Source organism: Lampetra planeri, chromosome 21 (assembly GCF_965212315.1).
Source record: "Lampetra planeri chromosome 21, kcLamPlan1.2.h2, whole genome shotgun sequence".
Classification (NCBI taxonomy): Eukaryota; Metazoa; Chordata; class Hyperoartia; order Petromyzontiformes; family Petromyzontidae; genus Lampetra; species Lampetra planeri.
Window position 1 is genome coordinate 7,173,630 of NC_136127.1, and position 14,656 is coordinate 7,188,285.

General features: G+C 52.2%; 1 protein-coding gene across 2 annotated transcripts; it reads left to right on the plus strand.

Moving 5' to 3' along the window:
• The first annotated feature begins 290 nt into the window (after window positions 1-290).
• On the plus strand, window positions 291-11,389 carry LOC144724614 (uncharacterized). 2 transcript variants are annotated; one of them, XM_078603888.1, is made up of 2 exons: window positions 291-764; window positions 7,886-11,389. In XM_078603888.1, the coding sequence occupies exon 2, from the start codon at window positions 8,035-8,037 to the stop codon at window positions 10,642-10,644; it is 2,610 nt and encodes an 869-aa protein (XP_078460014.1). In that variant the 5' UTR covers window positions 291-764; window positions 7,886-8,034; the 3' UTR covers window positions 10,645-11,389. The 2 variants fall into 2 exon arrangements, with proteins under 2 accessions (XP_078460014.1, XP_078460012.1); XM_078603886.1 differs by having other exon boundaries at window positions 291-748.
• The last annotated feature ends 3,267 nt before the right edge of the window (window positions 11,390-14,656 follow it).

Sequence of the window (14,656 nt, forward strand, 5' to 3'; positions counted from 1 at the left end):
AGCGGGAATCGAACTTGGGTTGCCGAGGTTTGTAGTGCAGCGCGCTAACCACTACCGCCACACACCCACCCACACACACCCACACACCCACTCACACACACACTCACACACACCACACACCCACACACCACACACCCACACACCACACACCCACACACCACACACCCACACACCACACACCCACACACCACACACCCACACACCCCACACACCACACACCCACACACCACACACCCACACACCACACACCCACACACCACACCACACACACACACTCCCACACACACACACACCCTCCCACCTACACACCACACACCCACCCACCCACACACCACACACCTACCCACCCACCCACACCACCACACACCCACACACACCACACACCCACCACGATGATGATAACTCCACCACCGCGTTTGCACCTATGCGCAAGACGCGCGTGTTCTCCGACACATTTGCATTCTCCATATTACACTCCCACACTCGCGCAAACACAACACACACGGACCAGCGCTGTGTCATAGTCACCGCGCAGGATTCCTATACCAGTCGGGTCACATTGTTGAAGAATACTAGAAAAAAAAGGCGTTGTGGTGTTTTTGTGTTGCTGCTGCTCGTCGCGATCGTTAAGACAATACCAAGGCAATGGCTCGGCTTTCGCGATTCATTCGCGGATAACAAAATCGACGAACCTGCCAGGACGTAGCAGCCTCCTTCAGCCAAGCTTGTGTCCTCAACACCCAAGCCGGTAAGCGACTGTCCAGGTGAGCCTTTTTTGTAAAACCTGTTACAAATAATAGCTCGTTTTTGTCTGTCGGTCCGTCAGTGTGTCGAGTGTGTGGAGGTGGGGAGCGGTGGTGTAGAGGTTAGCGCCACGCTGCGCTACGAACCCGGCGACCCGAGTTCGATTCCGGCTCACGACCACCACCAACACCGGTGACGATTATCTAAAACTGGTCCTGGGCCTACTCCCCTAGGTCGACTCAGCCTGAAATGAGTACCTGGCGCGGTGTGTAAACATCGACCACTAGGGAGGCAAAGGCAGTCGGGCGTCGTGCTGATCACCTACCCCCCTCGTTTGCCGTTCCGGCCTTAATAGGTGCTCACTAACAGCACTTGCCCCAACAGTCTGTTAAGGCTACACGGGGAATATTTTATATGTGGTTATACCTGCACGAGAACGGGTGAGCCGGGGGCGTACGTGGTGGGCATTTGTGTGGAGCGGTGGCAGTGCGATTAGCGCACTGCGCCACGAACACCGACCACCTCGGTTTGATTCCCGACCACGGCTAACACCAGTGGCGAGCGCTATCTAAACCCAGTCTTGTGCCTCGCGTAGGTTGACTCAGCCTCGAATGAGAAACCCAGTGGGGTGCGTACAACATCAGCGATGGTGAAACAAAGGCGGTCAGGCGTGGTGCTGACCACCCATCCCCTCGTGTGCCGTGCCGGCCTTAATAGGCGCTCGCTAACAGTGCTTGCCCCAACAGTCTGTTAAAGGCTATACGGGGGAGCTTTGTCTTCGTATGGTGTTTAGGGGTGTACTTCTGTATACCTGTGGCTGTGCGGCAGTGTGTATCCTCTGGTTGTACTGGACATCTGCGAAAAAGATATTTAAAGCTCATCGGATTCCTCCAGTATAAATTAATATTTTTATTCTGATTTGTTTGTGTCATGGGTGGAAAAAACCCCGATTTTTCCAGCGGCAGGCATCGGGTTTTTTCTTTAATACAATTAAACCCGATTTCGGGGAATTAAAACCTGGTTTAATGAATACGAAACTCTGATCCAAGGCTTAGGCTGCTTCCTCGTCGGTGCTGCTATCGTACTCGGGGGGGCCATCGGGCACGGGGTAGTCGTAGAATGCGGCGGGCAGGTTGGTCTTGATGAACACGAGGAGCTTCTCCTCCACAATCGTGGGCGCCAGTGAGTTCCTTCGCTTGGAATGGATGAAGCCCATCGTTGAGAAGTTGGCGAAGTGCGGTTCTGCAATAAGAACCAATTAAACCGGATTTCTCCCAATCTCAGATGATCGGGTTTAATATAAAAAGACAATTAAACACGGTTTTAAAAAACCCGACTGTGCCACCCTTGGGTTGTGTGTATGTATGTATGTGTAATATCTGCGTGTGCATATATCTCTATCACAATCAATCGGCTGTTACAATCAGTGCAGTGAACCCAGGCGTTGGAATCGTGTAAGATCCTGGCAAGGATGATGATTCAACATCGTCTTGCCAGGCAGCACGCCGAGGAGGTGTCAGACCGGGGCGCGGATGCCAGCCGGAGTCTCTGTCCATCTGCGCCAGCAGAGGTGTAGGGAATTTCAACAGGAGCTAAAATCTTCTTGGTTCTTTTGGTAAAGTCACGTAGAATGGGAATAATAAAAATAATAAAAATAAAACATAATAAAATAATTCTCACGACGTTTCGGCCACAACGCGAGCAGCCGTCCTCAGGTGGAGAACAGGTCTGTCATTCAGACTCTGTCTTCTCGACAGACCTGTTCTCCACCTGAGGACGGCTGCTTGCGTTGTGGCCGAAACGTCGTGAGAATTATTTTATTATGTTTTATTTTTTTATTATTTCCATTCTACGTGACTTTACCGAAAGAACCAAGAAGATGAATCCCTGCAGTTACGAAAGCTTGAAATCGAAAGGAGCTAACATCTCTTCCTTTAAATGGCTAAGGCCGATGGTAGCATCCGGAGGTATTCGGCCTTGGGGTTGTTCATTGTGCTTTTGCGGTACCTGGCCCTCTGCTTACGATCATTTTGGACCTTCACGTTGGATAAAGCTGCGCGCCCTGGCAGTCCGAGAACATTTCCTGTTGACACGTTACGATGGCGCATACTCTTTGGTTCTTTCGGTAAAGTCACGTGGGTAGAAAAATAATAGATCACGACGTTTCGATCGCAACACAAGCAATCGTCATCAGGTGGGACAACCACTGCTGTGGTTGAAATAACTGCTGTGGTTGAAAAAACTTAGGAAGATTTTTTTGCTGTGGTTGAAAAAATGTCAGCAGTTTTTTTTCTTGCTGTGGGTGTCCCACCTGATGACGATTGCTTGTGTTGCGATCGACAAATCGTGATCTATTTTTTTTTATACCTACGGGATTTTACCGAAAGAATCAAAGAGTATGGATTCCTGCAGTCGCGAAAGCTTCAAATTACGATGGCATAGTTTCGAGTAGCGTTTAATGTCTGTACCAGTCGAAGTTGCATCTGTTACAGCACGCAAAGTTGGGTGGCTGATCAATGTTTGGGTGCAGTCCAGAGATAGCGCCTTACTGGACATCCATGTGTATGCGTGCCGATGTCCTGGCAATTGTTGCCAATTCTTCGGAGTTGGAGACTCTGCTGTTGAACCCGGAGCTTGTTACGGAGAGTTCTGGACCTTCAGAAATCAGAATATATATTTATTCTGGAGGAATCCGATGAGTTGCAAAGCTCATTTTCACATGTGTCCAGTAAGAGCAGGTCAGCACGTTACAGAACAACAAACAATACAACACACGGCAGCAGTGCAGAGTATAGGTAAGGTAAGCAAATCGCTTAAAAAAATTCAAAAACTAAACTATTTTTGTCCTACAGATAAAGCTTACTGAGCTACGGTGGCGAGATGTGAACTACCTCGCATGGTATACAGGTGGTCTTGAGTTTGATCCCGACCTTGACTACTGCTGTATATTTAGGGCTCGCATGTTCTCTCTTCCCGTAGTGGCGTGGATTTTTTCTCTGGGCCCTCCGGGTTTTCCCTCGACATTTATAATCAACATCACGAGTTCAGAGTACTCGGCCGCTATGCGTTTGCACAGGATAAGCAACTTCGTTGAGTTCTCGTTTGTGATAGACAAGTCGCTTCTGAAAAAAGAGCCATATAGCCCAGTCGGCATTACCTGGTTAAATAAGAAAAGATATATATTATTGGTTCTTTCGGTCAAGTCACGTAGAAGGGAAATAATAAAATAATACAAAATTTTTTACAAAAAATTTAGTTTCGTTTTAGCTTCTTTTTCAGAAGCGACCAGGCCACAAACAATGGCTCAACACTAAATACACTGATTCTACAGCCAAAATGCTTCCGAAGTAAATGTATTCCAACTTTACTAATTCTGGGTCACTGAGAATGAAAATGATGCTTACAATTGTTGATTGGCTCTAGTCTTCAAGAGATGCTACTGGGTCAGTATGTACGACCCTTGACTTGGGAATGGCGGAGGATAAGTGAGTTATAAAGGGAAAATATCTCAATTTAAACCAGAAATGACTAAAATACATCTTTGACTGGATCTATGAATAAATCTATGACTGGGTTTGGACAGTACTTGCTTTTTGAGCAAAACAATGAATGATGCAATCTGAACTTGGTATTGTGTAATACATGATATCATGATCCAGATGAGTGGAGACTGTTCATTGATTCATCGAAGATGAGTCTTAAAGCTGTTTTGCTGCATAATGGAAATGTTTTGCCATCAATTCCAGTTGGTCATAAAGTTCATATGAAGGAAACCTATGACAACATGAAACAAATTTCGATTTAAAGCTTTCGTGACTGCAGGGATTCATCTTCTTGGTTCTTTCGGTAAAGTCACGTAGAAGGGAAATAATAAAATAATAACAATAAAACATAATAAAATAATTCTCACGACGTTTCGGCCACAACGCAAGCAGCCGTCCTCACCTGAGGACGGCTGCTTGCGTTCTACGTGACTTTACCGAAAGAACCAAGAACATGAAACAACTTTTGAGGCGCATAAACTCTGACCAACATCAGTGGCAGCTTTGTGGCAATTTGAAGGTTGTTACTCTCTTGCTCGGTCTGCAGACTGGATACACAAACTACTGCTGTTTTCTCTGCGAATGGGATAGTTGTGCGAGAGATTCCCGCTATATCAAAATAGATTGGCCACTCCGACAGTCATTGGAGCCTGGGAGGAAAAGTGTTCAGCACCCACCACTTGTTGAATCAATGAAGATTTTGTTACCACCCTTACACATCAAGCTGGGTCTGATGAAGAACTTTGTCAAAGCCACAAGCAGCTTTCAAGTACCTCCGTGGAAAATGTCCAAGGTTAAGTGAAGAAGCTAAAATCAAGGAAGGTGTCTTTGTTGGTCCTCAGATTCGTGAACTTCTTCGAGATGATGCATTTGACAGCGCGCTGCGTGGCAAGGAAAAGACGGCACGGAACGCCTTCCAGTTAGTGGCAACACATTTTCTCGGGAACAGCAAGGCAGACAACTACAGGGAGTTGGTGGAAAATCTTCTCAAGGCATACAAAAGCCTTTGTTGCAACATGTCACTCAAGATACATTTTTTGCACTCTCATCGAGATTTTTTTCCCACCAAACTGCGGAGCAGTGAGGGATGAGCGTGGTGAGCGATTCCACCAGGACATTGCAACAATGGAGAAACGCTATCAGGGCAAATGGAGTCCATCAATGCTTGCAGACTATTGCTGGACAGTGGATAAGAGATGCTCCATTTAATGGATACAAGAGACAAGCCAAGAAGCGCCGAGTAGACACTGAATAAGGACTAAACTCTGTACTTATTTATACCTAATAGTGTTTTGCCTTTTGTTTCATAATACATTTTATTTATACAACCCTTTTGCTGATTTTTTAAGTGTTACATGGACAGGACAGGCGACATGTGATCATGTAAAGCAACCACAAACACATGAAATGACATGGCTTTAAAATGTATGAGTAAAACTCTACTATCTACACAATATACATAAACGTAAAATGTAAAAAAAACAAAAATCTTGTGAACAGTAGTCAATCAGTTGTTTTAATTGTCATATTTAAATTTAGCACGTAAAAATCCATAATAAACAGCACATTTCATCTCTGCAGCAGACGACATCTAAACAATTGTAGACCAGCGGTGCCTGGGTACTGGGTGACACCTTACACCGCGCAGCGACGTGACCCTCGCGGTACTGTAGCACGTTGGCCCCCTGTTGCAGAGAGAGGTTCGTGGTTTGAATCCAGCAGCCGCCCTGGTTAATACTGCGGCACTCGTGCCATTCTGCTTCACAGTGGACACGTTAAAGATCGCCCCCACCCCCCAACGTTATTCGCAAGAGTAAGCCATTGTGTGTGGGTCCACAATTACCGAATATATCAAATGTAGCCAAAAATTTAGCAATCACCTTCCCCTACTCTTGCAAACGAGAATGGTCATGGTATCTTTGAGGTCTTCGTGGCCAATGCAGTCACCTCTCTTCTCTGTGGCCGTGAAGGAACCACTGCTGGGGCATAATGTTCCAGCTGGCCTGCCTACTCGTTGATCTGTTTCAAGATCTATTACTGCGGTGGCGAGATGTGAACTACCTCGCCTGGTATGAAGGAGGTTGTGGGTTCGATTCTGACCCTGACGCTTGTATATTAGGAGTTTGCGTGTCTCTCCCCGTGGTGGCGTGGATTTTTCTCCGGGTTCTCCGGTTTTTCCCTCCACATTTAGAAACATGCGCCTTGAGTATGTGGCTGCTATAGATTTCCACATGATAAGCCACTTTGTTGAGCCATCATTTGTGACCAGGTCGCTTCTAACAAAGAGCTATATAGTGGGCCTTACCTGGTAAAATATAAAAAAAATGTGTTTAGAATAGTTTAGTTTATCTAGCAGGCGAGAATGCTGATCCGCAGGCCAGTCTGCCGTATGTATCCATAGAGGGGGCTAACACAGCTGCAGCATGGGATAGAGAAGAGGGGCACCAGTGGTTTTTAGAATTGGCCTTTACGGAGGAGGCACGTTCAGGACGCCACTGGGCAGTTGGTGGCAGCCGCTATCTATGAACAATGTAGGGAGGAGAAGAGACGCTCACGACAGCGAGCAGAGCACTCAACGGAAGAGTTGGGGAGCGCAGGTGGTGCATCTGCCGGTTATCTCGATCAATTATTCCGTAACACCTGGGGTCTGTTCCGTGATCTCCTGCCAGCAAAGCCTTTCAGAAACTTCCCATGGCCTCAAAGTGCACTTAGCCGAGCACCAATGCCGCGGTGACGTCGCCACCGCTTCGTTGTGAATGGCGGTTGTGTTTGTGTGTCTTTGTTGTTGTTGTTGTCTGTGTGTGTGTGTATGGGTATCTTTGTGGGGAGTGGTGGTGCAGTGGTTTTGCGCACTGCACTCGGAGCCAGACGAGCTGAGTTGTAATCACGCGCAGGGCCAAAAACTGGTGATTATTTTAACCGGTCTTGGGCCTACCCTAGGTCGACTCAGCCTTTAAATAAATATCGGGTGCTGTGTGTAAACATCAGGGAAGCAAAAGTGGCCAGCCTTGGTGTTGGACACCACCACCAATCTCGGGTTCCGTGCCGGCTTTCAAAGGTGCTCGCTAACAACACTTGCCTCAACAGTATATTGAGGCTAATCGGGGGATCTTTGTCTTTGTGTGGTGTGAAGCTCCGAATCTTCTCGTCCACAGTGACGCCCTCCCTTCTCTACGTTTACGGAACGTAGAGCCTTTTAAAGGAACGTTTTTTCGTCTCGTCCTTGCGACAGAGCTGCTAAGCTCAACGGGGGTCTAACCAGCTTCGACAATAATGAAGCCCCGAGTCTACGAGTCTCGGCTTGGGAACCACTTGCTCTATAGGCCACGTTTAAGGGAACCCTCTGGCCCGCGGGTCCGACGCGGCCCGCGGGTCCAATGTGCGGCCCACGATTTAACTTCACGAGGCCCGTGACCACACGAGGCCCACCACTGCCATACAGACAATATCTATCCGTCACCGTCAGCACCCGCAGCCGCCTGCCTACCAACTAACACGTCAGCAGCCGTTGCTCAAAGCCTCCCGGGTAACCCTCCCGCGCTCACCGCCAAAATCACCCCCTTCATTCCCCGTTCCCCGTTCCCGTTCCGTGCGGGCAGGTGGGGGCGACTCGCAACCGACGACTTGGGGACACCGAAGCCACGCACGCGGTCGCGAGCCGCGACGACACTCGGGCGGCCGGGCGCTGCTGCGGGAAACCGTTGAACGCCTCCGCGCCGAAGCGCCGCGAGTCCTCCCGGCGGCGGCGATGTCCGGTGGCGACGGCGAGCCGCCGCTGGGGTTCGTGCGGGTCCTCTACGAGTTCTCCTACGAGGACAGCGACGGCGGCCGCGGCCGGGTCACGCCCGGCGAGCGCTACTCGCTGCTGCAAACCAGCACGGCCGAGTGGTGGCTGGTGGGGCCCCTCGGTGGCGGCGGGGCAATGTTCTACCTGCCGGCCAGGTACGTGCAGAGGACTGCGGCGGCGGCGGCGGCGGCGGTGGTGGTGGGCCCGAAGCGCGTGGAGGTCGTGCGCAAGCGCGTGCCACCCATGCCTCCTCCACGGTGCCGGACGGTGCGGAGGAACCACGTGGAGCCGCGCGTCCGCTCGGAGGAGAGCGGAGATGGATCGTTCTCTGTGGAGGAGGAGGAGGAGGAGGAGGGGTGGCGGTCGAGACTGGACGTCAATTCCAACGATCACCACAACCACCACCACAACCACCACCACAACGACCACAACCACCACAATCACCAGCAGCAGCAGGACCACGACCAACGTCGCCACGACCACCAGAGTGACCATCACGATGATCGTGACCAACACGATGATCGTGACCACCACGACCAGCACTACCACCACGACCAGTACCAGCACCATGACCAGCACCACGAGCAATACCAGCATCACGTCCAGTACCAGCCCCACAACCACGACCACGACAACCACCACCGCCATCACGACCACGACCAGGACCCCCACGACTCCCAAGATCACGTCGACTCGAGCGCCCGCGAGGACGCGGCGCTAACGGCGCTCTACACGAGCGTGTACACGGTGCACGGCCGTGCCCTCTCCACGGTGGCCGGCGAGCGGCTGCTGCTGGTGGAGAGGGCGTCGAGCGACTGGTGGGTCGTGTGCCGGCCGGAGCGGCGGGACGAGGCGTTCTACACGCCGGCGTCCTACGTCGCTCGCGGAGATGCGCCGGGCGTGGCGATGGCGGCGAGTGATGGTCACCGCGGATCCGCCGTCGGCCAGAGCAGCGGCAACAGCAGCAACGCCAACAACGACAGCGGCGTCATCGGCAGCAGCAGCAGCAACAGCGCGAGCATAGGCGGCTTCAACCACAATATCAGCAGCAGCAGCATGAACAGCAGCAGCGACAGCAGGGGTATTAGCAGCATTGACTATAACAGCAGCAGCAACAGCAAGGGCATAGGCAGCTACGACAGCAACAGCAAGATCAGCAACATCGCGGGCATTAGCAGCTTCAACCATTACAACAGCAGCATGAACAGCAGCAACGACATTGGCAGCATTAACCATAGCAGCCCCATCAGCAACAGCAGCACGGGCATTAACAGCGTCAACCACAACAACAGCAGCAACAGCAACACGGGCGTTAGCAGATTTAATCACAACATCAGCAGCAAGGGCATTAGGAGATTCAACAACAACAACAGCAGCAGCAACGGCACGGGCATAGGCAGCTATAACCACAACAGTAGCAGCATGAACAGCAGCAGCAACAACAGCAAGGGCATTAACAGCGTCAACCACAACAGCAGCAGCAGCAACAGCACAGGCATAGCAAGCGTCATGCACAACAGCAGTAGCAATAGCACAGGCATAGCAAGCGTCATCCACAACAGCAGTAGCAATAGCACAGGCATAGCAAGGGTCATCCACAACAGCAGTAGCAATAGCACAGGCATAGCAAGCGTCATGCACAACAGCAGTAGCAATAGCACAGGCATAGCAAGCGCCATCCACAACAGCAGTAGCAATAGCACAGGCATTGACAGCATCAACCACAACAGCAGCAGCAACAACAGCAGCAGCAACAACAGCAGCAGCAACAGCAAGGGCATTAACAGCGTCACCCACAACAGCAATAACAGCAACAGCACTGTCAGCGTCACCCACAACAACAGCAGCAGCAGCAGCACGAACAGCAGTGTGAGGGCGCAGGTGGCCGTGGCGGTGGGCAGCGCGCCGCTCTCGCGACCCGCGCCGCGCGCCTCGACCCCGCGGCGCATTCACCCCGGCACCGTCACGCGACCTCCACTGCCGCCACCCTCGCCATCGTCACCGACATCACCGACATCACCGACATCACCGAAATCGCCGAAGTCGCCAGCGTCGCCGACGTTGGTGCGCGTCGTGCACCCGTGCGACTACACGAGCGAGCGGGGCCGCCGCGTGCGCATCGCGCGGGGCGAGCTCTTCGTGCTGTCGCGCAAGACCGACGCCTTCTGGTGGCGGGTGAGGCGTCTGGGCGAGCGCAAGCCCTTCTACGTGCCCACGGGCTACGTGCGGGAGGTGTGCGGCGGCGGCGGCCTCGGGAACGTGGCCCCAACCGACAGCGGAGGCCTCCGAGTTCCGTCGCAGCCGTCGGGCGGAGCGGCAGAACCGGCGCCGTCGTCCCACCGAGGCCCCGGCGACCCCCGGCCCGCCGCTCTGCGGGTGCTCTTCAACTTCGAGTACGCGGGGCGCGCGAGCGGGCAGCCCGTGCGCATCGCGGAGGGCGAGGAGCTGGAGTTGGTGAGCAAGGAGAGCGCCGAGTGGTGGAGGGCCGCTCGGCCCGGCGGCGCGACGCTGCTGGTGCCGTCGGCGTACGTGGACGAGGTGGCGGCGGCGGCGCCGTCACGTCGCTCGTGATCGAGGCAGATGGAGCGCACGCGCAAGCGCGCACACGCGGAAAAAACAAGAGACTTGGAGCTTTCCCGATGAGCAAGCTGGAAGTCATCCCAAGGAGCGTGTTTGTGATTCCACTGAGAGACAAAGAGGAACGTCGGTTTAACACGTAGGCTTTCGCGACCGATATTATTCATAATGAACGTTTTTGGGTTCGATCATTGCGTTATTTATAAATGTGTCGTAACCCTCCACCACCTGACACGGCCAATCAGCACACACCTGTGGGCTAACGTAATGAACTATTTGTCTTTTGTCAACGTGACACTTTTTTTGCCGATTGGCCGTGTCGGGTGGTGGAGGGTTACGACACATTTATAAATAACGCGATCTAACCCAAAAACGTTTATCATGAAAGAGGAACGTGTGGAACGGAGCAAATTGCAAGTTGGAGACGGCAAATCTTAAGAGACAGAAGTGGGATTGGCCAGGGCAGATGACAACGCGAGACGATGGTCAAGGCCAAGGGTCGGCAACCGACTTAACAAGAAGAGGCTTTCTTTTTGTTTTCGAATTCGGTACAAAACTCAATATTTCAAGAGCCGCAGTGCACGTGAACATATCAGACCAAGACAAAGACCCCCCGTGTAGCCTTAACCGCACCAGGTACTCATTTCACCCTAAGTTGGCGCTCAAACGCCGACGTTGTCGACCAGAGCCCTCCCCGACCACGGCGACGTTGTACAAAGTGCACATCTGGTGGTGGTGGCGGTGGCGGTGGCGGTGGGTGGGTGGGTGAGTGGATGGGTGGGATTTGATGTAAATGGTCACCCTGTGTGAACAAAAGAATATATTTTTTGTTTATTCACGAAACAAACCGTCCGGCCACATGCCCCCCCCCCCTCCCCCCCCCCCCCCCCCCGTGATTTTTTTTTCCACCGTGTGTACCCATGCGCATCAGTGTCGCAGATGAACGCGCACGGGCACAGGCAGAGTTACCCACGACTTAACACGATAGGCGCTTTCTTGAAAATCTTCGCGGAAGGCGAAAATCGCGTTCGTTCGACGCGAATTCCCCATGAATTTCCCCATAAAAAAATAAGCACTTCAAGTTGTTGCTCTAACGTTACCACGTGGAAATTTTTCTTACTTGCACTACCGCTCGCAGCATTGCCGCCACGCTTCTCACCCTCGCCACGCATTATGAATGTGCACCCCTCTTTGAATGTCAAAGTAAATGAAAGCCATGACAACAGCCCACCCGCACCCTCTGCGTGATGCGTCCGCGATCCATGAATGGGAAAATCAAAGAAAATCAAAGATTCGCCAATCTGCGGCTGCGGCAAAGCCCAAACCATCGAAGGCATCGCCGACGAATGACGCCATCACTGGGCACATCGTGGCGGCATCGCTGCAGTCCGTACGGCCGCCGCGGATTGGTTGAAGGACCTCGGCATTCGACTGTGACGTCATTGAAAACTGCTGCTTACGTGCCATAGGCAAGATGAAGACGAGTGGCCGCTACATTCAGCAGGGCGTAAAAAAAACCGAAAAATTATTCGGTTTTTTGTTAATCGATATTGTGACCTCCCCCCCCCCCGCTGAGAGTTTGTTACACGTCGCTAGTTGTGGGGGGTGGGCCCCCCCCGGGTGGGCCCCCCCCACTGTCAAACCTCTCCAGTCACGTGGTTGCCATCGTGAGTCGATGTCAGTGGAACCTGGGTCAGCCTCAGCGACGCGGGTGACCGTCGCTTGTCGTGACGTTGAAGCCTCCCCGAGTGGAGACCCACAGGGACGCTGCCACGGAGGTTGTACGACGGTTCGCGCGCTGGGCCTTCACGACCCGGGCGTCGGCGTGGAAGAGTAGGCCAAATAACCCGCCTCTGGAGAGTTGCTCATCGCGAATGGAGGCCTTTATTGCCAGCGGTGGGCACGAGCAAGCGATTGAAGGGCTGCACCTTTATCTTTTTTTTTTACTTTTGACGAATTATAAATACGATGCCAAGCATGTAATCGAATTGCAATCGATTGTAATTAATTTCCCACACCTCCTCTTAGCACGGTTGGCTACGTACGGTGCAGAAGAAGTTCCACATGCGTACAATTTACCTTTTTAGGTCGGAACGGATCATTGCCTCTCGTCTTTGCAGCTCCCGAATGGCGCTGGCCAAACATCCCAATATGCAGGACCTCGTCGAACAGTAATCTTGTGTGGATGTTGGACGTCTTTCGCAGCGTACGTAGCCAACCATACTCATCGGAGACACTTCCCTGGGTACAAAAATTAGCGCCGTTGTTTATTATTGTATTGCTGTTCTAAAGAGCATCTGTTTACAACTAAATAAGTAAATATGCCCACGTGCATGCTTACAACGATTAAGTACGGTACTTACTTAAATCGAGGACAGCGGTGGCACCTGGTCGGCACGCAGCGCTGTGAACGCGCCATGGCTCACACGAGGGGCGAGTGAATTGAGCAACCAGTCCTGCCCCCCTGCCTCCCCCCACTTCCCCAACAACGCACTAAGCGGCATGGCGAAGTACGGCCATAGAACGTCCACAACTGACATGGCATGGAGTGGGCCCTCATTCGACAACACTGTGGACTAACCAAGGATTGAAACGTAAATATTGTTATTGTATCAAAGAGCCACCCCCCCACCCCCCCCCCCTTATAGCATTGACGACTGTTGGGGCAAGTGCTGTTAGTGGCGCACGAGGAGGTGGTGCGGCTAGAACCAGGCCCGGCCGCCTTTGTCTTCCCAGACCTGATGTCCCCGGTACTAATTTAAGTCCGAGTCAACTTAGGTGAATCGTAGACGGGTTGCGGACGAAACACACCACGGATATTGATCGTGGCAGGAATCGAACTCGGGTCACCGGGTTTGTAGAGCAGTGCACTAACCACTGCACTTCTGCTCCCCAAATACATAGACAAAGATCCCCTCCGTGTAGCCTTAACAGACTTTTAGGGGCAAGTGCTGCTTGCGAGCCCCTAATGAAGGCCAGCACGGCACACGAGGAGGTGGGTCGCCAACACCACGCCCAGCCGCCTTTGTCTCCCCAGCGGCGATGTTTACACCAATTTGAGGCTGAGTAGACCTAGGGGAGGCCCAGGACCGCTTCAGATAATCGTCACAGGTGTTGTTGGGCGTGAGCGGGGAATTGAACTCGGAGTTGTCGGGTTTGTAGCGCAGCGCGCTGCCCCACCACTCCCCACACGCATACTCGGGCTGATATTGCACGAGGCAATGGATCCTAGTGAGCGCTGCTGTGGGTCTCTACAGGACAGAGATTCGTTGGATTTAATTGATGGATTCATTGACACTTGCTGCGTAGAGCAATTGTATCGAGCAGATTGAATCGACGCACGGTTTATCTCGTCACTCATTCGTTCATCATGTTTTTGGCATTTTGACGTAAAGTTCGTCTCAATCATCCCCGATGCAAATCCTTGCCCGACATTGACCGAGTGAAATTAATAACAACAATAATAATCCATTGAGTAAAATTATTGATGGCGCTGCGTCGGCAGTGGTGCACAAGTGCAGTCGACGTACAAACACAACGTGACACATATCGGCAGAGAGACGAACGTATAATCGGCGACGTTTCGGGCAATGTCCCTTCGTTTCGAGCAGTGGATGTGTTTGTGAAGAAGGGTCATTGCCTTGAGACATCGCCTCTATGTGTTTATGTTTAATCGTGTTCCTCTTATTGACATTGCGCTGTCGACGAGCGTGCGCGCGTGTCGTGCACGATCAGCACGCGCCATCCACGGCACTGCCCACTAGAGGCCACTGTGCATTTTTTAATGTTTAATTCACGGCAGAGGTCGCAAACGGGTTTTGATTCCTTACCCGTACCCGGCCGCACCAGGGTCGCAAATGGGTACCCGTACCCGTACCCGGCCGGGTATGGGTAGCCGGGTATCGGGTAGGGTACGAGTATCGGGTACCCGGTTGCGACCTCTGATTGACGGGCAGGTTTTTTTTTATATCCCTCAAACCTTCTAGGTTGGAGCAAAGCCCCACCA

Bases quoted from the DNA above. Each gene is read 5' to 3' on its own strand.
- LOC144724614 (XM_078603888.1), top strand. From the start codon at position 8,035: ATGTCCGGTGGCGACGGCGAGCCGCCGCTGGGGTTCGTGCGGGTCCTC.